The 26,519-nt window shown below is 42.2% G+C and overlaps 1 protein-coding gene across 1 annotated transcript in view; it reads left to right on the top strand.

Annotated features, from left to right (window-relative positions):
• Positions 1–26,519, top strand: part of PPP4R2 (protein phosphatase 4 regulatory subunit 2) — a 67,916-nt gene that overhangs the window by 28,917 nt on the left and 12,480 nt on the right. The window contains exons 2-5 of the mRNA XM_082266437.1: positions 505–586; positions 17,760–17,930; positions 23,741–23,834; positions 25,989–26,026. Of these exons, the coding sequence (XP_082122563.1) occupies positions 505–586; positions 17,760–17,930; positions 23,741–23,834; positions 25,989–26,026 (385 nt within the window). The remainder of the gene's footprint in view (positions 1–504; positions 587–17,759; positions 17,931–23,740; positions 23,835–25,988; positions 26,027–26,519) is intronic.

Raw genomic sequence — 26,519 nt, 5'->3', positions numbered from 1 at the left:
CTGATGGAGCTTGAGAGCCTACAAAGAAGAATGGGGGAAACTGCTCAAAAATAGGTGTGCCAAGCTTGTAGCAACATATTTAAAGTCTTAAGGCTGTAATTGGAAAGTATTTAGCAAAGGCCGTGAATACTTATGTACATGGGATTTTTTTATTTTAATTTGCAAAGATTTCAAAACTTCTTTCATGTTGTCATTATGGGGTACTGTTTGTAGAATTTTGAGGAAAATAATGCATTTAATCCATTTTGGTATAAGGCTCTAACATAACAAAAATGTTGAAAAAGTGAAGTGCTGTGAATACTTTCCGTATGTACTGTATGTGTAAATTATGTTATTGCAAGTTCCAGCTCCATTGTCAACTAGAAAGAAACCCAAAAGTTAGGGGCCAACTAATTTTTAGAGCATTGGCTACATTATTGGCTAAATTATCCAAGCTATGGTTTTGTGAGATGAATAACTCTAATATGTTTCTGCCTCTGATTGCACTTTGTTTTTTCTCCTTAGAATTTGAGAAGAAAGGAAAGAAAGAAGTACATCCAGAACTGGATCAGTTTCTTTGCCATGTGGCGAAAACTGGGGAGACCGTGTAAGTGTGACACTACTGTACACATTTTATTGATGATAAATGTTTAGCTGTTTGCAACACTAATGAGGTGTTTTGTGTGTGATGTTATCTATTCTCCAGAATTCTTGTCATATGGTAAAGTACCAACCTAGTGTTCATGCTCACTTACTGCCTGCTGTAACCGCACTTAGACCACAGGATGATGAAATAACCATACCCGCCCATTAACCACGTAAGGATCGGGCCGGTTTTTGACACTTGGTGTTTACAAGCTAAAATCATTTTTTTTTTTTTTTGCTAGAAAACTACTTGGAACCCTCAAATTTTTATATATATATATATATATATATATATATATATATATATATATATATATATATTAGCAGAGACCTTAGAGAATAAAATGGAGACCGTTGCAATATTTTTCATCACACCGTATTTGCGCAGCAGTCTTCCAAACGCATTTTTTTTTTTTTTTTTTTTGGAAAAAATCACTTTTTGAATTAAAGAAGAAAACAGTAAAGTTAGCCCAATTTTTTTCCATAATGTGAAGGATAATGTTACGCCGAGTAAATAGATAGCTAACATGTCATGCTTCAAAATTGCACATGCTCACGGAATGGCGACAAACTTTGGTACTTAAAAAATCGCCATAGGCGACACTTTATAACTCCAAGCTGGTAACCTGTAGAATTTTTAGAGGAGGTCTAGGGCTCAAACAAATGTTGCGCTAACGATCGCGGCAATATTTCACGTGTGGTTTGAACACCTTTTACTTGTGTTGGCGGGGCTTCCGTATGCGTTAGCTTCTGCGTGTGAGATAACGGGGACAGGGCGCTTTCATTTGTTTTTTCTTTCCTATTTTATGTATTTTTTATTTTTACACAGTTTTAAAAAAAACAAACAAAATATTTTTCATTCTTATAAACATTCCTTGTAATAGAAATAGGCCTGACAGGACCTCATTATTGTGAGATCTGGGGTCAAAAAGACCTCAGACCTCACAAGTACACTAAAAAATGAAAGAAAAAAAAAAGGGGACCTTTTTAATCTGGTTGCCAGGCAATGATGTTTCACGTCGCTCCTGTCCAAGACCATAGTCGAGTGAGGGCCATCTTGCCATCACTCGACTTCCTGTCTAAGAGGATCCGGATTGTTTTCCCCACTGCCGGTGGGTCCGGTAAGTAGGGAAAACAGCCGGGATGCGGTGGGGTAGTGGGGGGCACCTCTTCCCCCTGCCCTGGAAGGGTGATCCCATGACGAATCCGCCACAGGGACCGCCCTTACCTGAAGGCCAACCGCCTGCAGTTTAAAGAAATACCGGGGTTATGGCAGTTATCTGCTGCCATAACACGGGTATTTAGCTTTAATGACGTATATAGTCGTTAGACGGTCATTAAGTGGTTAAATTGGATCTAAACACAGCATTTTAAAGGTTTCCCAAAACCGTTCAATTCAAGTGAGCCTCAACTGAGCTGTAAAGCCTTTTGATGGCTGGTGTCCTAACTGATTACATGTGCAGCACTATGGCAACTGCAGATCAGACAGAGGCTAAGATAGCTTCCTTGGCTGTATAGTATTGAAGAGTTTTGTTTCGCTTTAATCTTGGTGTTGCCTGTACCTTAATTAGATGCAAGCTTGTGATGTCGATGTTTTGGTTCCCATTAACCACTTCCCGCCCGCCCTATAGGCACGGCGGGAATGTGGTTGTATTATCCTGACCGGACGTCGTATGACGGCGGCAGGATAATACAGCGGGCGCGCAGAGCGGCGATCAGTGATGCGAGGTGTCAGCCTGACACCCTGCATCTCCGATCTCGGTAAAGACTACTGACGTAGCTCTTTACCATGTGATCAGCCGTGTCCAATCACGGCTGGTCACATAGTAAACAGGAACAGCCGTTGATCAGCTTTCCTTAGTTCGTGCCTGACAGGCAGCTCCCCTGACGGGGGGGGGGGGGGGAAGGGGGGGTCGGCACTGGTAATCAGATCATTGATTACCAGTGCAGACCCACGGGGGGTCTGCACTAGAACCACCAGGGATGCCCACTATGGCCACCAGGGATGGCAATCGGAGCCCCCCATCGCCCTCCCTATCAGTGCTGCCCACCAGTGCCCATCATTGCCATCTTTTAGTGTCGCCCACCAGTGCCGCCTATCAGTGCCCACAGTGCCACCTATCGGTGCCCGTCAGTGCCGCCTATCAGTGCCCACCAATGCTGCATATTTGTGCTACCTATCAGTGCCGCCCCATCAGTGCCTGTCAGTGCAGTCTCATCAGTGTTCATCAGTGCAGGAAAAAACGTATTTATTTACAAAATTGTATAACATAAACAAAAAACTTTTTTTTTTTTTTTCAAACTTTTCGGTCTTTTTTTATTTAGCAAAAAGGAAAAAACCTTGCGGTGATCAAATACCACCAAAAGAAAGCTCTATTTGTGGATGGAAAATGACATAAATTTGGTGTAGGTACAGTGTTGCATGACCGCGCAATTGTCATTCAAAATGCAACAGCGCTAAAAGGGGAAAATTGGCCTGGGCAGGAAGGGAGGAAAGTGCCCTGTATTGAAGTGGTTAATGTGCCATATATGTATACACTATACAATGGACCACATAAACCTAATGCTGTCTTTTCTGTTGCTGTATGTACCCCTGCAACGTGGACCAAATTGACACCTTTCCCACATTAGTGTCACAAATACGGTCAAAAGCTTTTGCCAGTAACTAAGCAGTCTATCACTCAAGAGTTAGATCAGCAAAATATGGTAGATTGTGAAGTTGAAATTGGGCAATAAATTGACAGCTTCAGTAAAGTTTTATTGAATGATCAAAATTGACATGGGATCAAAACTGGGGGAAAAAAAACGAACAGTTTTTTTGTCACAAGGGATTGGATTTTTTCACCATGTTCCATTTGAGAAATGTCCTCCTATTTGTGGTCGATCAAACCTTTTAAGTCTTTAACTGCTTTGCAGTTGCTTTGAAAATAGAGGAATCAGATGTTTGATTCCATCAATTGCCACTTGTATGGTAGCTTAAAGGTTTATGTAGATGTCTTTTTTTTTTTTTAAGAGGGTACCCCAACCCTGTCTGAATCAGGCTGCAGATGGGGTACATTGAACCCTACATTTGATTGTCCTGTATTCACAGTTGTGTGTTTTTAGCTTTGTACAAAGTTCTGAACAAATAATCTTGGTAATAACTTGCCCTGTAGAGATGCTTTATGCCGTGCATATCAAGACACCACTTGTGTGAACTGTAGGCTGCAAGGAGTAGATGTTCAGTGAATCCTTTAAGCAGTGGGTGGTAGGGTTGCTCAAGCTGTCTTAAGCTCAGTCTAGTGTAGACAGTTCTAGAGTGACCTGTGAAATGTCTGTATAGGCTAACTTCTGGGCAAGCATTACTGCTATATATCATGTAAAGATCTGATACGCAGGTTCACTTTTACTTCTGCAAACCTAAAACAAGTTCTGCAAACCTAAAGGGGACAAGTGGAGTGTTTTACGAACAGATGAGCCTACCTGTTTGGCTATTTTAAACATGTTAGGATCTCCCTGCGTCTATTACCGTTTCTGTCTCCAGCAGGACATATAAACCAGTAAAACCAGAAAGAGGTGAGGTGATTTGGGCTCCATCAGTAGGCAAGTTTGTGGGTGCTGTCAGGGAATCTCTTGTCACCACCCCAAATAGCTGTACACCACTACCTCTGGCAGTGTTCCCCTGTATTCTGACAGATAAGAAATCTGTGCGCTGCTTTTCACTATTACCACCACTCCAACCTGTGTCTCATGTAACACTTCTGTATCCTTTCCACCATTACAGCACCTTCATTTTATTGTGCATTGATCTCATGAAAAAAATTTGTCGGGAATCTTGATCATGCTAGCAAGTACTTTGGGCTGCTGGTGGCGCTTGGAATGAGTTTATAGACACATATATGCCCAGGACAAGGCACTGCATGAAGGTCAGTGTTGCCCAGAAGTACTATGGTTGGCAGGTGGCTATCGGGGGGGGGATTGGCACACCCAACAAGAGATGCAGTACAGTACATGTTTTCTGCACTAAGAACAAATTGTGTCCTGTGTTACCCCCAATGCAGAATGTTTCAGTGTTCATAATCAACCTCTCATTAATATTTATTACTATTATGCAGGATTTATGTAGCGCCAACACTTGGCACTGCGCTTTACAACATGAGGTCAGACAGTTACAAAGCAATTCAATACAGGAGGAATCAGAGGGCCTCGCTCGTTAGAGCATTGTATGTGCAAACCGTGGTTACCAGGTCTTGTAATTTTGTAATCTGCAACTTCAGGCTCAAAATCTTATTCTCGAAAGCCTACTACACATAGGCAGTTTGACAGGCCGACTTTCAGCTTGTGTGTATGGCAGCCAGTCTGACAGAAGCCGAATTTTCGGCTGGCTTCCGTCAAATGTGCATGCTGGAAAACCAGCAGCCAATAGCTGACTTGATATTCTGGCAAGGAATAAGGTAACTTTGAAATTTGATATCAACACATCCCAAAAAAAGTTTGACCAGGGTCGTGTTTACCATTGTGTAGCATACTCTCTTTTAACACGTGGAAAATGTTTGCGAACTGAAGAGACCAGTTGCTGGAATTTTGGGAGCGGAATGTTGTCCTGTTCTTGCCTGATACAGGATTCAAACTGCTCAACAGTCCTGACTTGTCGGTTGTAATTTGTTTCAAAATGCGCCAAATATTTTCAATAGGTGAAAGGTCTGGACTGCAAGCAGGCCAGTTAAGCCCCCAGACTCTTCTACTAATAAGGCATGCTGTTGTCATAAATGCAGTATGCGGTTTAGCATTGTCCTGATGTAATTTTCAGGGAAGGCCTTTCATATTTCATTGTCTGTAATGCTGGTCTAAAACCTGGATATCTTTTTTTTTTTTTTTTTTTTAATGGTGCCTTTCCATATGTGCAAGCTGCCCATTCCATATAAACTTATGCACCCCCATACCATAGATTCAGGTTTTTGAAGGGAGTGCTGATCATCTGGAATGTCCTTTCTCTTATTAGTCTAGAGGGAGCCCATGGCTGCCTAAAAATGTCGATTAGTCTGACCATAGAACAGTTTTCCACTTTGCAACAGAACATTTTAAATGAGCTTTGGCCCATAGAAAATGGCAGTTTTTCTGGATCATGTTCAGATATGGCTTCTTTGCATAATGAAGCGTTGCCTTGTATTTTTGGATGGCACGGCGAACTGTTCAGACAGTGATTTTATGAATACCTGAGTCCATGTACTGACGTCCATCACAGGCTCAGGGTCCTTGATCATAGCAACTGGCGTTTTTTTTCCAATTCATCTTCCCTTTGTAGCATTGCAGCAGCTTCAGTGTCCTCCGTGCCCATACCAGTGACGTCCCCTCAGACTTTTCCGCCAGCACGGTGACCTCATCTCCGGTTTCCTGAGTGTGTTATTTCTGGGACCTCAGTGGCAGCTAAATAACTTCGGCTTCTTCCATCCTCCCTGGAGCCACCTTTCTTGAATCGGCCACTCATTGGGTCTGAGACATGATAAAAAAAATAAATGAAAAAAAAAGCAGCTTACAGCTCACATGTAAGATTGGTTCTAACCAGCAAAGCATAGAGGCTGATGTTGCAAAGACAAACACGGATCCCAGCTGATGGAAAGGGCAGCTGGTAATCTCAGGCAACAGTGGAGGACTCGTGTCTCAGAGAAATGGATTTGTGTGTTTTTTTTCTTTTTTTTTTCCTCGGTTTAAACATTTTGAAATGTTTTCTATTTTCTGTTGTGGATTTATCAGATTTGCAAATCCATTGCATTGTTTATTTAGATTTATTTATTGCAATGTTTTTTGCAATAGGGGTTGTAAATTAGTAAATAAGTATTTTTATCTTTGCCCATACTAGTTTGGTGCCAATGTAGTATCACAGGACAGTTTTTTTGCAGCGTTTTTTTTTTTTTTTTTTTGGAAGCCTGAGAACTTTACTAATAATGCTGTTGCTAAGCTACAGTATCCGAGTTTGTTCAAATGGGCATCATCTCCCTCCCTCATGTGTGAGAGATTTAAGGTATTCTAGGAACGGAAAGAGAGCTGTAGGTCTTCATGCAGGTTCTCACATCAGGTTTACAGGGAATAGACTGCAGATTGGCCTTGGGGCAAATCGCCTCCTGCTTCATTTTACTCACTCTGCGGGTCAGTTTCATGCAAAATTCATACATACAGCTGAACTTTTAAATGCATGGAGCACTCCAGTTTACATTATGTAAACATAAAGGGGGATGAAATGGCTGTAGGGACATAGAATTCTATTGGGTAAGGTAATGGCTGATTCGGGAGCCAGTCAACTCAAGGAGCCTTGAGACAGTATTGTTTTCTGGAGGAAACGGCTGCCCCAATAGCCCCAGGGCTCAGTTACGTTTTTAGAAGACTTCTTGCATGTTGTAATTCCTTGTTGACATTTTGCCTCATTTTGAGGTCAATGATTCAGGAAAGAAGTAGTCGTCAGCGTGAATTGTAAAGTCTTGTTTATTTAACATGATTGCATGACCGAATTTGCATCGCATTCGGGCCAAAGTCGTGCAGGACCCTTTCTTTTTGGTCCGCACCAGAATCTAATTGCATGGGTGTTCACATCTATGCGATCCGATTCCTGTCCGAATTGACAGTTCGCACTGCGATATGCAAACTAATCTGGGGTTGTCATTAACTTTTTATTGACACTCCAAGCAGTTTGCATATGGCAGAGTGAACTGCCTGCGAGTCGGGTGCGATGTGGGGATTCGCAGGGTTCCCGCATAGCACCAATGTGAGCCGGTGTCCCGTGAGAATTACCTACCCGTGAGAAAAACTTACCCCTCGTCACTTCCGGTTGCACGGCACTGTGTGTAATGCGGCGTTTACATTAAAACAGCTGTGCTGCAATACGAGTGATCTCCACTCCTATCCCTGTCACTTCCCTCATCTCGGCTAGTAAATATAAAAGCGGCGGCGGGTGTATGAAAAGATAAATCACGGAGCCGCCAGCCGCTTTTATATTTACTAGCCGAGTTGAGGGAAGTCACAGGGACAGGAGCGGAGATGACTCGTATTGCAGCTGAGATGTTTTATGTAACTGCCGCGTGGGTAGGTTTTTTTTCACGGAACACAGTAATAATTTCATACTAGTGCGCATGCGCACTAGTCTGCTCCTCAGCTGATACATTACGTATCTGGGGCTGGGAGCATGCGCACTGCTGCACTGCTCAGCTGTTCCTGGCAGGAAGTGACGAGGGTAGGTTTTTCTCACGGGGTAGGTAATTCTCACGTTACACCGGCACTAAAAGCTCCCCCTGCTTATGTTTCCCTGCAGACAGGCTGGGTCATGTGACCGCTGTATATCGATTAGGTAAAAAGTACTTTAAATTGACAATAAAATAATATAAAAAGAATTAGTGCCACATCCACACAGAAAAAGAAAGGACAATGTAACCTAAACGGTGTGTTTAGTATTACTCTAATACCAAGATTAAAATCCTGACAGCTAATTCTTCCCCTCCCCGAATAAGACAGCCAAAAGAAAAACTAACAAAGGTTGTATGCATTTCAAATGAATCTTAGATCACCAAAATACAGTATACCAATGACTATGTAATGTGACTGCTTACCTAACCAATTCACTGAAACTCTAGTCGCGTAGGCAGGGCCTCAAATTTTATAGTTTATAAATTGTGTTTCTTTGACTGCTCAAATCTGAAATCATGTGTGCCCAGCATTTATTAGCCTGGTACTGATACTGCCTTCTCACATTGTGAGATCCAAAGCTGCTGCTGTTCATGACCATGATGGGAAATGGAACCTGCGCCATGAGCAAGTTATCTTACAGTTAGAAGTTACACCCTCATTGCGTTTAATACTTGTTAATTACCTTCCGCAAGCCCCTGCCTAATTGCTTTGCTGTTGGTGCTTTCGTCAAACTGTAGTTCATTCATTACACAGGCTTCATTAATCACTTTATCAGAGCAAAGATTTTCCCATGTTAGACAGTACATTTGCAGCTTGCTAGGATTTTAGCACTGTCCGCCCCAAGTTTTTGTAGGTTTGTTATGATGGGCATAGTGCAATGACCGATATTTGCCTTACCTCTGTTTTATGAAATTCACACCAGCTCGGTCATAGGTGGAGACTAGAGAATCTATTTTGTATTCAGTGGACAGATTAAAGGAATAAAATATCATCCGGCCTAGTCCTGATTCTCAACACTGCATTGCCTAATTTGTGTTGCAAGATGTATTGTGCAGTTGATTTGCCTTAGAAATCTCTCGTTCTCCATCGACCAGGTAAAGCGCTATCACAACTCCAAAGGTGTTTTTTTTTTTTTTTTTTTTTTTTGTAACAGTTTGCCGACCGCCTAACTGGGAATGTGTATGTCATGATTTTGATGTTTAAATAATGTTGTTATGGCAGCAGATAGCATTCATAACCCTTGCATTTTTCCCTTAGGCGACCGGCTTTCGGATAAGTGATCCCATTGTGGGTTTCCCCGCAAAATCACTTTTATAGGCAGCGGGAGTGGTGATCTCCGCCTCCCGCTGCTTCCCAGTCGTTTTCGAGCCCGCCGGAGCAGTCGGTAGGCCCAGAACCGATCCAATGTGGCCAATGGCTAGGTAGGAGATAGCCCTTGACTCTAATCCCTTGGAGGACTGGAGAGCTCTGCGGCACCGGGTTTAGAGATTTATTTATTTTTTCTTTTAAGGGTAAATGAGAGATCTGGGGTCTTTTTGACCCCATGTGACAAGATCAACCAACCTCTGACTTACCCAATCAGAGAGGACTCATTTAAATTCAGTGCTAGAATACATTGCTTTCTCTGAAGCTGGCCCAAACAATTTAAAGTGTATCAAAAGCTGGAGTTTAGATTTTAGGCAGCTAACATCCATAGTACAAAAGCAGGGGACCAGTTATGAAGTTAAAGATGGTAAAGGCAGAAGGATTTTTTTTTTAATCTTAATTCATTCTATGCATTAGGATAAAAAAAACCTGTGTGCAGCAGCCCCCCCCCCCCCCCCTAATACTTAACTGAGCCCCATCTCTATTCAACGATGTTGCAGGAGAGACTCTGCTGCCCAAAACTCATTGGCTGAGGGCAACAGAGCGCCATTGGCTCCTGCTGTCAATGAAAGTCAGTTAGCCAGTGAGGAGAGGGGGTGGGGCCTAGGCAGGGGCTCCGTATCTGAATGAACACAGAGCTGTGGCTCGGGTGCCCCCATAACAAGCTGCTTGCTGTGAGGGCACTCATCAGGGTAGAGGGGCCAGGAGAGCCGAAGAGGAGCGGGGCTGCCCTATGCAAAACCACTACACAGAGTAGGGAAGTATAACATGTTTGTTATTTTTAGGCAAAAAAAAATGAGACTTTAGTATCACTTTAAGTCCCCGTTCACACTAAGGCGACCTGGTCGCCTCATAGGTCGCCTTCCATAGGGAAGCTGCGGACCCGTTCTAATAGGAGCGTCACAAGTCACTCCGACTTAGAAAAAGGGTCCGAAGCTTCTTTGGGGCGACCCGGAGCGACCACCATAGACTTCAATGTTATGAAGTCCGTGCCGGCCGCTCCGAGGTCGCGGCGCGCTGCTTGCACCGCGACCTCGGAGGTCGCCCCTGGAAGTAGCGTCGCTCGTATGTGAACGGGGCCTAACAGCTCTGAGGTTTTCTGATTTGATACAGTTATCAGAGCGGAGCCAATGTTGCATAAAAAGCAAGCTTTGGTTATTTACTTTTCTTGTTCCTGCAGTAATGTAACCTTTTTTTTATTTTCAGTATTTTGTAACAATTCAGACTAACACAAGTACAAATCCACTTCTAGTCCATGGACTCCTATATGTTGTGATAAAACACTCGCTGATACAGTACACCTACAATGCAGTGCCTTATGCATAGTAATGCTTGTAAGTTAGAGCCAATTTACACCAGAAACTGGACATAATGGCGTTTTTGACTGCATGTTTACATGCCTTTTTGAAGCTTGCTTGAATGTGTTTTGTGTTGCGTTTTTCTATACGTGTTTGGGCTTGGCTTAAAGGGGTGCAGTGCATTTTTAGTGCGTTGCCTGTATTTGCGGTGCAGAAAAATACAGCATGCTCTGCCTTTTTTTTTTTTTTTTGCAATTATGTATACTCTGCCCATAGGATTACCTAAATTTTTTGGCTTTCTATGCAGTTGGAGTGCAATTCAAAATGCAGCCAACTGCGTTCCGTGTAAAGGCCCTTATGGTGCGCTGCCTTACAGAAAAAAAAATGGTGCATATCTACAGCAACAAAAACTAGTAAACGTTCCAACTTAACCTGCCCCCCCCCCCCCCCAATATTTTGTGGAGGGACAGACTTTAAAGTGTAAGCTTATGTTTTCTGAAATAAATTAAAAGGTGAATTTGTACCCTACACCCGTCCCATGCTCCTGGTCTCTCCGCTGCACTTAACTCAGTGGGTAAAACAACCTGTTGTGGAGATCCTGGGGTTTGAGAATCACATGATTTGTTTTCCCCCTTTATTCCCTAGGAATGCTGGTACAGATCAAAGCAGATCTGATTGGAGCATGGCCACGTGCTCACGCTGACCAATCGGAACTGCTGTGATCTATCCCAGCTTCCCTAGTAAAAGAGAACAGTGCTGTTTTCAAATCCCAGGACCGCTGCATCAGGCTGTGTGGTTGTTTGAAACTGTATAATCCATAGAAGTTATTGCAGGGGAGACTGGGGGGTGGTAAGGAAGGTGTTCCACATATTTATTTATTTATTTTTTTATAATAAGGTTAACTTGCACTTGTACGCCTACATATTACTCTATATAGACTAAAACCTGCTTGTCAGCTCCTAACCTTTTGGTTGTGGTTTCCCCTGCAGTGTTGCCAATCTAAAACCTCTATATGAATAGTGATTTATCAGTCACTGTTTGCATAACTATTGACATGCCCCATGCCTTTTGCAGCTATTAAATGGTTCAGGCCTATGGAATTGCATTGGGATTGGGTAGGTAGTATGCATATACTGCACTGCCAAGAGACCATGCTACAATGTTTAAAGGAAGTTATCACGATGGGGAAAAAAGTATAATCTAAATTCAGCAGGTTGTAGTATACAGAGGATAAAAAGTCTCCACACTCCTGTTTAAAATATCAGGTTTCTGTGATGTAAAATGAGACAGACAAATCATTTCAGAAATTTTTCCACCTTTAATGTGACCTATAAACTGTACAACTCGCTTGAAATCCAGCTGAAATCTTTTAGGTGGGGGGCGGGGGGTAAAAATAAAAATGTGGTTGCATAACTGTGCACACCCTCTTATAACTGGGGATGTAACTGTGTTCAGAATAAAGCAATCCCAGTCAAACTCATATTAAATAGAAGTTGGTACACACCTGCCATCATTTAAAGTGCCTCTGATTAACACCAAATTAAAGTTCAGCAGTTCTAGTAGGTCTTTCCTGACATTTTCTTAGTCACATCCTACTGAAAAGCCATGGTCCACAGCTTCCAAAGCATCAGAGGGATGTCGTGCAAAGGAGAAGGGTACAAAAAAATTTCCAGGGCATTAGATATACCATGGAACACAGTGAAGGAGGACCTCATCAAGTGGAGAAAATATGGCACAATAGTGTCATTACCAAGAACTGGAAGTCCCTCCAAAATTGATGAAAAGACGAGAAGAAAACTGGCCAAGAAAGCTACCAAGCGACCTACAGCAACATTAAAGGAGCTGCAGGTAAATCTGGCAAGTACTGGATGTGTGGTACATGTGACAACAATCTCCCGTATTCTTCATATGTCTGGGCTATGGGGCAGAGCGGCAAGATGGAAGCCTTTTCTTTTGAAGAAAAACATCCAAGCCTGGCTAAATTTGGCAAAAATACATCTGAAGTCTCCCAAAAGCATGTGGGAAAATGTGTTATGGTCTGATGAAACCAAGGTTGAACTTTCTTTCCAAAAGATATGTTTGGCGCAAAAACACTGCACATCACCATAAGAACACCATACCCACAGTGAAGCATGGTGGTGGCAGCATCATGCTTTGGGGCTCTTTTTTTTCTTCAGCTGGAACAGTGACCTTAGTCAAGGTAGAGGGAATTATGAACGGTTCTAAATGCCAGTCAATATTGGCACAAAACCTTCAGGCTTCTGCTAGAAAGCTGAACATTAAGAGGAAGTTCATCTTTCAGCATGACAACTACTCAAAGCATACAGCCAAATCAACAAAGGAATGTCTGCACCAGAAAAAGATTGTTTTGAAATGACCCAGCCAGAGCCCAGACCTGAATCCAATTGAAAATCTGTGGGGTGACCTGAAGAGGGATGTCCTCGCAGGATGACATATTTGAAGTGTTATTACAAAGAAGAGTGTTACCAAGTCAAGATGTGCCATGCTGATACTCCTACCCAGAAAGACTGAATGCCGTAATAAAAAAAAAAAGTGATTCAACAAAGTATTTGTTTAACCGGTTGCCGACCGCCGCACGACGATATACGTCGGCAGTCAGCCCCGGCCAGGCAAAGTGACGTGTATATATACACGCCACTAGCCTGTCACTTGCTTGGGAGCCAATAGTGGGCGAGCGTGCGCCTGCAGAGGCGCGCTCCCGCCCCGGCTCATTCCCCAGCAAGTCCGTGCGTGTGACTGGCGGACCCGATGTCCGCCGGTCACTCGCCAATTGTCGGTGCAGAGGGAGAAAGTCAGGCGGCTGATGTAAACAAGCCGCCTGTCATTCTCCTCTGTGTAGAAACGGTGATCATACGGTTCTACTATGTAGGACCGTTGTTAATTGGAACTACACTTCAAGCCACAGCCAATCAGTTAGAATCACGCCCCTAGGGACACACACCACCCCTCCCTCTCAAGTAAAGTTAACCCCTTCACTACCAGTGTCATTTTGCAGTAACAGTGCATATGTATAGCACTGATTACTGCAGTAATGTCACTGGTAACCCCAAAAGTGTCAAAAATGTCAGTCAAGGGTCCGATCTGTCCGCCACAATGTCGCAGTCCCGCAAAAAAATCACAGATCGCCGCCATTACACGTTAAAAAAAACCACCAAAAATGACAAATCTTTCCCTTAATTAGTAAACGCAATAACTTTTGCGCAAACCAATCAAAATGCGCTTTTTGCGATTGGTTTATTTAAAAAAAAAAAAAAAAATATGTAGCAGAAAACAAATTGGCCAAAAATGTTACATTTTGATTTTTACATTTTTTTTTTTTTTTTGAGGAATTTCATATAAAAAATGTGAAAAATGTTGTTTTTGCAAAATTTATGCTCTTTTTTTTGTTTATAGCGGAAAAAGTAAAAATCGCACAGGTGATCAAATACCACCAAAAGAAAGCTCCGTGGGGAAAAAAGGACGTCAAATTAGTTTAGGTACAGCGTCGCACGACCGCGCAATTGTCCGTTAAAGTCACGCAGTGCCGAATTGCAAAAATAACCCTGGTCAGGAAGGGGGTAAAATCTTCCGGGGCTTAAGTGGTTAAGGGTGTGCACACTTATGTAACCATATTTTAGTTTCTCATTTTTACTTCCCTCCACATACAATATTTATTTGTTCAACTGAGTTGTACAGTATATAGGTCACATTTAAAGGTGGAAAATTTTCTGAAATGATTTCTTTTGTCTCATTTTAACAGAAACCTGACATTTTAAAAGGGGTTTAGACTTTTTATATCCGTTTGTATATGCTTTCAGTTGCCCCCAGGTTGGCTTTAGGTATAGATATGCCCATGTCTTCATACATCCCTCCCCCTTCATACATCACTTCCCCTCCCTTTTTTTTTTATTCTTGGCTCCCTAAGATGTGGACAGAGAAGGGAAGAAAGCATATTCATGGTCCTGTATGACTTTTGATGGAGCATTTTTTTTTTAGATGCCCCTTCAACTGCAGCAATTAACTCTTTCTAAGTTTGGGAGCATTGAAAAGTTCTAAAATGGGCTCATCCTCCGCTTGTGGCTCATCTTTGACATAAAGTAAGTTTGTTCTTGAGCAGCTGATGCAAACCAGTTCTACTAGAGCCATTTACAAAGCTACCTGTGGAGACAAAGCGGTCCACGGATCATTAAAAATAAATGCTCCCTTACCTTAACAAGCTGTTTTATGTGTTCTGAACACTTCTGCACATCGTTGGTCTCTCTTAATGATCTCAAGCGCTAGACTGGCTTCAAGTGGCACTCTTAAGCAAAGGGCTTAAAAGACAGTTGAAATATTTACTGTTTTACCTGCCAAAGATTTTTGCAGTTCTGTACTACAGGTTTTTGCTCTTAGGTTGCAGAGTTTGGATGATCCATTTTTTTTCGCTTTCTGGTTTTGCTTTGCAGCCGGGCTATTGAACTCAAAATCCATGGAGGTCTGGTCAGCAAAATTTTCTTGGAGCAAATTACATATTTGTCCAGTGACTCAGATCCTCTATATTGTAGCCCCCCCACATTTGTATCAGTTATCTTATGGCACTTTTCCACTGCAAGTACCGGCTCGGCTCTACTCGGCCCTGCTTGGCCCGGTTTGCTTTTCCACTGCTGGTACCGCATGGTACGGTGTTGGAACGGTTCGGTACGGTATGGTTTGCTTTTCCACTAAAGTTAAGTGGGTGGGATAACGATTCTCTGACCAATCAGTGGCTAGTAGTGACTGCATGCAAAGGATTGTGGGATATGGTACCAGTTATGGTACCTGTTGGAACCACAATCGAGTAGGTACTGTTTTTTCAGAGCCGTACCATTCGGTTCCATGCAGTGGAAAAGCGCCACCGAACCGTTCCGACACTATACCATGCGGTACCAGCAGTGGAAAAGCACAAAAGCGTGCCGAACCGTTCGGTTCCATGCAGTGGAAAAGCGCCATTACATCAGTTTCCCCACTTCCCCTTGCACATCAGTTACTCCAGTTGCCCTCTGTGTCTGTGACCCCCCCCCTTTTTTTTTTTTTTTTTTTTTTTACAGCAGTGTCATCAACAGGACAGTCTGCCAACAGGTACCAATGTGGTACCTGTTGGCAGACTGTCCTGGAGCAGCCGCTTCCAGCCTTTTATATTGTGGCTGGACAGTCACATGTGCCTTCTGCCTGCACCTACATGCCAGGACATCATGTATGGGCACTAAAACTTCACACACCCCAAGAACAAAGTAAGAGATTCATAGTAAAGGAATTTAAAATGTTACATGTGCAGCTGTTACTGTATTTGGAATAGTAACTATTGGCTCACATCGCAGCTTGGAATTCTCACTGTTGACTGGGCTGTGGATGTTGTCGCGTAGTGAAATGTTTTGGAAAACTTACTGCCCTGGATCCTGTCCAGGAATTGCCTCACCACAATGTCTCCTGTCATGAGTGCCAGAGTTCAGCTAGCTGGGTGCTGCAGAGGTTTTGCAGAGCATCGTCTGCAGCACTTTGCTAACAAAATGTCCTGAAGATCCCTTTTAGTAGAGCCTGACTACCCAAAGTAAATATTGATGCATACAAGTTCACTGATGCCATTTGTTTTTTATACACACTTCTAAAGAAGGCTGACCATTGACCTAGGAGAGTGGTCAGACCCAAAGATTGTATCCTTTCTCCATAACGTAGAATACCTTACTTTGATCGTTTGAAACAAGCTTTTGTTAAAGCCCAACTGAACTTTCAATTCCAGTCTGCTAAAAACAAACGTGCTTTTAAACAAAAGGTGTTCAATGTCTTTTCATTCTAAGTAGTAGAGAAGCTTGTACCCTGCCAGTGGTTGCAGATTGGATCTCTTGCTCTGTGTGGAAGTATTGGTCTGTCTGCGGAGGTCCAGCAGGCACTCTGAGTCTGGCCTATAGCTGTGCAATCGGCAAAGCTCATGCTGATTGGAGAGTTCTGTCTGTAACTCAACAGAGGGTGTGACGGATCTCTGCAAAGAGAACTGCTTTTCCACAAAATAGTTTGCCCCACTCTGCAGTTGCTGGCATGGGACAGGCTTTACTCTGTGGGCTGTAACTGCTTTAGAAAGAAACTATGAACTATGTTGGCCAGCTCCTGGAATGTATTTAGCTGATTTTAAATGAGTACAGTTGGTCTTTGATGTCTGATTAAGCAAGTCCAGACCAGCGACGTACCCTTACGGTACGGAGGATATACCGTGATGATCCCTGATGATTTTTTCCTTTTTAAGCTGGCTGTCAGCTCTCTTGTAAAAGCAATCCTAGCGGCTAACTTGGTCAGACCCAAGCTGTCCAGACACCCAAGCAAAGCCGGTATCGGCTTTGATCACCTCTCCGCTATGGTAACCTGGAAGTCATGACTGAAAATGTCCGGTTTACCCAGATGTTGACGGGGCCATTTAAAAAACAAAAAAAAACACCACCAATCTTGGTGTTTTGAATGGTTTTAGTTGTTAGCCCCTATGTACTGTTTGTACCTATAGGTACTGTAAGTATCTCCTTAACTTGCACAGTTTAGGAGATATTTATATTGCATGCAGCCAATGACCAAAGCGCGTGCGCCAATGAGAAGGAATGGGCCCCCGTGTCGTTTTTTAGAGCCCTGTGCCATGACTGGTGGCTCCCGTGTGCATGCGCGGGAGTTACATTACACGACTCTGGCCAGTAGCACACCTGGAGTCCACAGACCCAGGAGGAAGACGGCGAAGGTGGGTGATGAGGGCTTCACATTGCATACTAGCACAATATGCATTTACTTTGCAGGTAAACAAAAAAGAAAACATTTCAGAGAAATGGATTTTACGGTAAGTCAAAAATCCCATTCTGTTCTAACTATGGGGGCCTGTTGGCTTATTGCCCTCCCCTTATATTCAGTGCTTTGAGACATCCCTGTGTCCTGGAGTGTACAAAAAGTAAAAGGGAATTTTTGTTTTACCTGTAAAATCCTTTTCTTGGAGTATATCACAGGACATGGGGATCCTACCCCTCTGCCTTTTTGTGGTTCATGGCTAGCTACAAAAACTGAAGCCTTGCCCAATGGGATGGTGTTATACCTAATGAGGGGACTTCTGTCTCTTTTGCTAGTGCCCAGTTACCTGAATGTGGCAGCATAACCCTATGATAATGAAATGTCCTGTGATTTACTCAACAAAAAGATTTTATAGGTGAACCAAAAATTCTATTTTAATCTTTCATGTGGTTCCCTCTCCAAATAAAAGGAATATGCATTTTAATTTTTAAGCAGTGATGGTGTTTTGTTTTTAATCCTTTCCCTCAACTTTTTTTGTTCTAGTGTCCAATGGCTCCAGTTTAAGGATTACTTCATGTTTAAGCTAGAGAAAGTTATGGATGATTTCCGGTCAGCTGCTCCAGAGCCCAGAGGTCCCCCCAATCCAAATGTGGAATATATTCCCTTTGATGAAATGAAGGAAAGAATACTCAAGATCGTCACTGGTTTTAATGGGTAAGTTCTGAGAACAAAATAACTGGGCAGATAGAATTAAAAAAAAAAAGTAATTTAAAATACTTTATTACCTTATTTATTTAAAATCCTGAATACAATAAAATATTGTATAAGAAAAAAAACAAACAAATCTAAACTGTTGGGCACAAATACAGTTGAAGTTTAGCATTAGCAGCGCACTGATTAGTTTAATTGTTGGCTACAAATGGTCTTTAACCACTTCAGCTCCGGAAGGTTTTACCCCCTTAATGACCAGGCCATTTTTTGCGATTCGGCACTACGTTGCTTTAACTGACAATTGCGCGGTCGTGCGACGCTGTACCCAAATACCATTGATGTCCTTTTTTCCCCACAAATGGAGCTTTTTATTGGTGGTATTTGATCACCTCTGTGGTTTTTAGATTTTGCACTATAAACAAAGAGTGACCATTTAAAAAAAAAAAATGCAATATTTTTTACTTTCTGCTATAAAACATTCCCACTAAATTTTTTTTTTTTTTTTTTAAATCAGTTTAGGCCAATTTGTATTCTGCTACATATTTTTGGTAAACAAAAAGCATATTTTAATTGGTTTGTACAAAACTTAGCTGAATCACACGATCTTTCCCTGCCTCTCTGAGAAAAGACCTGCATGCTTTGTTTACATAAGCAGACAGCTCTTCTGTCATTCTAGCCAAAGATCGCGGGAAGCCGGTGGCGATCGAGCCCGCTCCTCCCGTGGCGGAAACCGCGTGCACATAATCACGTCGATCAGCAGTCATCGCAGACTCAGATGAAACAAGTGATTGTAGAGACTCGTGGTTTTTTTTTTTTTTTTCCAAGTTAAATTCAACAAACCTGTTCTACTTTCCTTCTCTGTAAAGTGGATTTGCACAGGGCAGCCTGGATCCTCTTCTCGGGTCCCTTTTTTGGTGCTCCTGGCTCCTCCTTCCTTTTGAGTGCCCCCCACAGCAAGCTGCTTGCTATGGGGGCACCCGAGCCACAGTTCCCTATGTCCATTCAGACACAGAGCCGCGGTCCTGCCCCTTTTCTCTCCTGATTGCTGGCTAACTTTGATTGACAGCAGCGGGTGCCAGTGGCGCTGCGCTGCTGTCTCAGCCAATGGGCAGCTGAGACATTCCTACAACATCGCTGGATCTAGAATGGGCTCAGGTAAGTATTGGGTGGGATAAAGGGGGCTGCTCCACACAGAAGGCTTTTTCTCTTAATGCATAGAAGATAAGTTTACATCCACTTTCAGGCTGGGTTCACACTTATGTGACATGGATGCAGGTTTCCCCGCATTCAATTTGCATGACAGTGTGTGACAAGCTCTCAATGGAGCTAGTTCACACACCTCCGGGGTGGCCGCGGTCTGCACTGGAAAAGGGTCCTGTGCGTCTTCTGGTCCGTTTTTCAGGTCTGAATTCAGGCAAAGTTTGGACCTGATTCACACCTAAAATGGAGAACAGGGACATATCCGACCCCCAGCTGAGAGCCACAGCCGCAGATTGTGTGAACCCAGCCTTAGTATTGCCATTTATTCATTCCCTAGCAGCTGCATAAAAGGTTATGTAGTGAGTTGCTGAGTCAGCACAGAGTGATTAGACACTCCCAGGAAAGGAGAGGGCTAGGATCTTGTAAGGAGGGAAAGGCCTGTACTAGGTTAACTCTTCATGAACTCATTTTTTTTTTTTTTAGCAATTTGAGGTACTTTGCAAGTGAGCAAAAAATAATTTGTGAAAGAAAAACAATGCAATTAAACATTTTAAAATATTTTGTATTTTTACCAGCAATTTTGTTAATGCGGTTAATTGGGTGTCTAGCCTCTTTCCGTCCACAATTCCTATATGAACGCTCCTTAGCTTGATGCCTCATTAATAACTGTACTCCCATTCAATGATATCTGCTGACACTTTGGACAACCGCTATCACTGAAGGCCACACTAACAATTGGAAAACAGTCTGAGTGGTTCCTGATCATGTGATAACTGTTGCTTGCAGATTGGGGGATCAAGGTTGAACCAAACTGAACTTGTCAAAAATGCGAGCAGGCAGCTCTCTTTTGCAGAAGAGACATGCTGTGTCTGTTCTGCCATAACTCTCTTCTGCCTGCTTGCAGTCTTCTGTTGAATGTATGCTAAGCTGATGAATGTGGCACTGTGCATCTGTTTGTTCAATTCTGAAATTTTCAGATAAAGTTACATTTGACCCTTTCAGATAAATTTACATTATTGGACCCCTTGCACACAGATCAGTCTATCGGCCGGCTGTGCATCCTTTCTGGCATTTTTGTGTGTTCAGGAGGGAGAGGTACAGAGTCCAACGTACTAAATGGTACTCACTTTTAAGGGCCTTATGCATAGACAACGGACACCTGCCTGGCTGCAGACAGCAGGGCTTGACACCTCTCTCCCCCAAGGACACTTAGGCCTCTTTCACACGGGGCGGACCGTATTGCGATCCGCGCCGGCACTTTTTTTTTTTTTCACGGAAACTGATGACATTTGTGTCATCCAGTCCGTATGTCCGCATATCATCCCATCCGTTTGCGGATGATATACGGACATAATGTATGTCTATGGGATTGCGGATGTCAGCTGATGATTTTTTAAACGGAAGAAAAATAGGGTTCTGTTCCGTTCCAAAAAACGGAACAGAACTGAAAGGACCTAAATCGGATGTCAGCGGATGGTCATCCGCTGACATCCGCAATCCCATTGACATGCATTTATGTCCGTATATCACCCGCAAACGGATGGGGTGATATACGGACATACGGAATGCCCGTGTGAAAGAGGCCTAAAGCGCCCTGTTACCCTTACTCTCATTATTGTGTGTGTGTGTGTATGTGTGTATATATATATATATATTTACCAGCGAAAAAGCAGCTGGATTGTATATATTATGGCGACGCAGATAACCTTTATTTTACATTTTTTTTTTTTTCCCCATTAGACTAGTACAGACTTGTCTGGTGACTTAATCAGGCCCCATATGCATTGCAGCCAGAATGTCTGTATTATGTAGCTCATCTGTGTTTAGGTAACCATCTGAAAACTTGGATCACATAGGCCGGTGAGATTTGTCATTTGGCAGCCGTGCTTTGAATATTGCACAAAGTTGATCTGCTCGGCGCGAAATGCTTTATCCCTGCTGAGACTCATCGCAGCTGTTTTTAAGGATTTACAGTTGGGCCGAAGCGTTTGAGCCTCCAGCCAGAAGCCCTGCTCTCTTCTGTTTGCATTGATCCAGGCGTTTTAGGTGACATGATTTTGAGCTCGACCGTAGCCTGGGGTACAAGACCAAGGCACTTCTAAGCTGCATTGCATGCTCAGAGGCTGCTGATCATTTTTTATTTTCACCCACTGTCACTGTGGAGTAGTTTCACTTTATGAAGAGGTTAAATTGGAACTATGGGCAATATCAACAATGACAGATGATGCAGTTCCTCGCGAAGATTAACTCTGTTTTATCTTTCACATTTGAGTCCTTTCTGTAATAAAGTTTCATGCATAGTTCGTGTACATTCATGTATAAATACCTGCCCCTTCACTAAAATGCAAATTAAATCTCTTTTAGTTATTGCCTATTTCTTCTCTGCTCCTCCTGTAATGTGCCCGATTTGTAGGGGTTACTATTGCTGATCTCAGGCAGGGCTCAGCTGCCACTACCTCCTAACACGCTCCAACCCCCCTACCCACCCACCCACCCCGCACGACTTTTGTCTTGCACAAGCACTGTCAGTGAATGTTCATTACCTATTTCCATGTGAACTGTGTGGTTGAAAGCGGGGGATGGGGCACTGTCAACCTTGCTCAGCAATCTGCAGCAGGGATGGTACTTAAATTGAGTAAAAGTGTTCCTTGTACTTGTGGCTGCTCTTGAAGTCTTCATTCCTTCCAAATACCCTCCGATACTCCTGCAGCTGTGATCTTACGGTGCTGCTGAGGTTAATACCAGTCACTGGACCTGGGCACTCACCCCCCCCCAATTCATAAAAGTTGTACAAACAGTTTCCACAATGTAAACTGCTCTATAAACGGGCAGCAGACGAATGAAACAAGATAGCAGGGGATTAGAAGTTGGGTTTTAAGTTTGTTGAAATCTAGTGTGATCTAAGAGATAGATATATAATCTCTCTATGTATGTGTGTGTGTATATGTATGTGTGTGTGTGTGTGTGTGTGTGTGTATATATATGTATATGTGTATATATATATATATATATATATATATATATATATATATATATATATATATATATATATATATATATATATATATATATATATATATATATATATATATATATATATATATATATATATATATATATATATATATATATATAATCTATATCTATCTCTCCTTGGTTTGAGAGTAAATTGGTTCAAGAGCACTTTGCAAGACAAGCAAAATTTTTAAATAAATTTTGACTTGATATACAAGTAGCCTCAAGTCACAGCTGAGTATAAAAGAGAAGAGAGGCTCCTCTAAGTGTAGCAATATGGTTACATTTAATGAAGGTTCAACATTTAGCAACTCACATGGTTGATGATTGGAACAGGCACATCTAAGGATGCAGGCTTCCGGGGTAAAGCTGTCCACATAGGACCATCCTCCGCACCGCCATCTACGTCATCCCTTCCATGCTGCCCCTCGCTTTCAGATCGCTTTACTGCAGGGTGGTATTCCCGGTCAGGATTACAGACTGGCAGCCGGTGGTGCAGAAGATAGTCTATGTGGACAGCTTTACTTTTATTCATCAACCATGTGAGTTGCTAAATGTTGTACCTTCATTAAATGGAACCATATTGCTACAATTAGAGGCACCTCTCTTCTCTTTGATACTCTGTAGCTCCTGCTAGATTTTGCTTCTAATCCCCTTGTGGAAGCGGCTATTTGTGGATGGACATTTTATGGTGACACAACCTATCGCAATGCTATAATCTTTTTATATGGACTATAAACTGAAGGATTTATGAATAAATGGTTGTGGAACGAATCATCTGAGTTTCCATTATTTCTTACGGGGAAATTCGCTTTGATATAAGAGTGCTTTGGATTACAAGCATGTTTCCGGAACGAATTATGCTCGCAATCCACGGTTTTACTTATATATATATATATATATATATATATATATATATATATTTTCATTTTTTTTTCCCCGGCTGTTCTATAATTTCACAGCTTAAAGTTGTTGTAAACCCTGACATATACCCAGTAAAGTGACTGGCCTCAGGTGATAGGAATGAAACAAACAGGTACTAATGTAGAAGAATTTATCTGCAGTCTTCTCTGCCCTACTTCTGTTAAAAGTACAGAATTTATAAGCTTTTCTGAGCTGTCAGGAAAAAAGGGGCAGAGAGCTGAAATTGCATCCTGCAGGGCTCGGTGAGGAGAGCTGATTGGAGGAAAGAGGCCCTCTCACAGCAACAGAGCTGAGGCTGTCAATAGCTGGAGCTCCCTCCCCTGTCACCATTTATTTTTCTCTTGTGTCAGGAAAACTTTTCAGAAGTGATTCATGCTGATACTAGAGGAACAAAGCAACTGGACAGAAATGACACTTCATGTGTTGTATCAATTGAAAGCACTAAGTAGTTCATATTTCATGTCTGAGGTTTACCACTACTTAATAACCTGCTTTTCAGCCATATATTTCTATGTGCCTGCTTGTCAATGTATATAGTTGAACAGATAAGATGGGTCTGTATGTAGTAGAGGGATTCCTCTAGACCTATTTAACCTATAGACTATTGAGGTAATTTGTGTTTTTCATACATGCTATAAATGAGTACTTACTATATCTGTGTGCATTCTGTCTAGGACACCATTCACTATTCAGCGACTCTGTGAGCTTGTCACCGACCCCCGGAGGAATTACACAGGGACAGACAAGTTTCTTAGAGGAGTGGAAAAGGTAAATTTCTAAAGCTGAACTCCAGACTTCCCTTCAGTCGTGCACAGTTGTACAGGCTCCTCTCCTATACTAAAGCTGCTTACTGTACACTGAGCTTCTCACAATGTACATTACAGGTATATATCTGATCCCATTTGCTAGGATACACGTCCTCGAACACAGTCCCTCTGCATTTGGTGCATTGCGCAGGTCCCAGTACTCATGTACACAGTGGGATTGGGATTTGGCTTCTATACCTGTACAGTCAGTTTCAGCCAGGAGGCTGTATGCAGCTGTACAATTGACCTTTTAATCTTGGCAGAGAAATACGTCTGGATGTGCACAGTATGGCCTTGTACAAGTCAAGGCCATAAAGTCAACGGAGATCTTCAAGCCTAAATATGTTGTACAAGAATGGAAATGTGGTAGACCAAGTATATGTGGAAATGGTAAACTAAATTGTAATTACTATAAGGTAAACATTACAGTAACAGAAAATGTATGTGCTTGTTGGAAAGCACTAAAGTCTCTTTTTATTTATTATTGCTGAAAATGGCTCTCTATGGGTCCTTTTTAACCTTTTCGCTGCCAGGTCCGTATGTTGTACGGACCTAGCAGCATGGGATTTCACACACAATTCGGTGTCTGCAGTCACCGATATTGTGTGTAAAATGGACAGGCAGACCCCTGATTGTCTGGTCAATGCATTTGGGCGACTGCGTTGCCTCCTGATTGCCTCCACACGCCCCTGGTACCAGTGCCAGTTACATCAGAGCAAATAAAATCCCCACGCTATACACGTTGCATATTGCCACGCAGGGCAGAGTGAGAGCAATAATTCTAGCACAAGACCTTCTCCGTAACACCAAACTGATGACCTATAGGGTGCTTTTGAAACGTCACCTATAGAAAATATAGGGTACTGAAGTTTGTTGCTATTCCACGGGCGCACACAAATATAAGGTTTGACATGTTTGCTATCTATTTACTTGGTGCAACCTCGTGTTAAATATTTTACCAAAAATTTTAGTCGTTTGTAGCGTTTACCCTAAAATTCACTTTAGTTTGTTCTTTACTGCAAGTTTACGTTTCCTAGACCTTTTGCAGTAATGCCGGGTGACATAAAAAATTGGAACTACCGACGTCATTCTGCCTTCTTAGGCTGCCTCCTTTGCTTTGGACAGCCTCGCCTGGAGTTGGGACTAGTCTCGTGGGAGTGTATCGCAGCCATACACCCACGCACAGCAGCCCCTGTGCCAGCCAGCCACAGGCCCTGTGCGTGCCAGCCAGCCACGGGCCCTGTGCCGGCCGGCCAGCCACCACAGGTTGCCAGTCAGCCACCCATTAAGCATTAAACAAAAATGAACGTGTTCAGTACCAGATTTGTGTCAAAAATTGTCTTTTATTTTTCAAAACTTTAAATATACAAAATATATCGGCCGATACCGATACGTTGTGACCAAAATATCGGTAGCGGCCCTGAAAAAAACATATCGGCCTATCCCTATTTATATACTATGTGCTATACAAGCACATCTTCAAATGGGAACTTTAGGTTGGGTGACAGGGATGTTGCGTTAAGATTCGTATTAGCATTAAAATATGATTTTTAGACTGTAAAGTTTCATGTTCTGTTTTTATTTCCAACAGCAGAGCTGGTTACATCTGGCCATTTTGAATCTTTTCTTATAGTGAAGTAGTACATAGGTTCTCAGACAGTGGTATGTTTATCCCAGGAACTACAGCTTTAGTTTGGAACTCATCAAACAATAAATGATGAAACTGATCTCATTAAAAGGTCAGTTCGCTAAAGCATGACATGGTGGGTTTTTTTTTTTTTTTTTTTCTTTTAAATTTCACAGTAAGTGGTCAATTCAGAAAAGCTTTACTACATGTACTTTGTACTGTTCCTTCTTTTTATCTGTGTAGAAATATCACATTGGCCAATTTTCTCAAAAGTGATTTTGTTGATCAGTTAGTGGTGCTGGTTATGTACTTGTCAAGGGGTATGCTAGATAAATTGACATAACTGGTTCAGTTTGTACGTTTAGAGAATGCAGACAAACTTCTGGTTCATGCTGGAATTTTTGCCTTTTTCCTACCTTGTTTGTATGCATATCAGCCACATGCCTGTTCAGTGTGCTGGACTGACTTGCTTTACTTTTTATCTTGCAGAATGTTATGGTTGTTAGCTGTGTGTACCCTTCTTCCGAGTAAGTGCATTTTGCTACTTCTGGGCCTACAGATATTTGGGATTATGTATAGCTGGCTTTGTAATATTTTACCATCTTTTGACTTTGATATAATACTTGAGATAGTATAACATTATGGTAATTCTGCTTTGTTTTGGCATCAGGTGATGTGCATAGGCAGAATATGTGGACACCCCTTCATCATTTTCATTGAAGGGTTCTGTTCTACAGCACCAGCGCTTTATGCAATTGTATTCATACCCCTTGAAGTTTTTCCACATTTTGTAATGTTACAACTAAAAAAACGTAAATATATTTTATTGTGATTTTATTTGATAGACCAACACAAAGTGGCACATAATAGTGGAGTAGAAGGAAAACGATAAATGGTGTTCATTTTTTTTTGTTTTAAATATCTGAAAAGTGTGATGTGCATTTGTATTTAGCCCCCATTTACTGTGATATCCTTAACTAAAATCTAGAGGAACCAATTGCCATCAGAAGTCAACTAATT

Source organism: Pelophylax lessonae (assembly GCF_965119305.1).
Source record: "Pelophylax lessonae genome assembly, chromosome: 8".
Taxonomy (NCBI): domain Eukaryota; kingdom Metazoa; phylum Chordata; class Amphibia; order Anura; family Ranidae; genus Pelophylax; species Pelophylax lessonae.
This window is presented reverse-complemented; position numbering and strand designations above follow the sequence as displayed.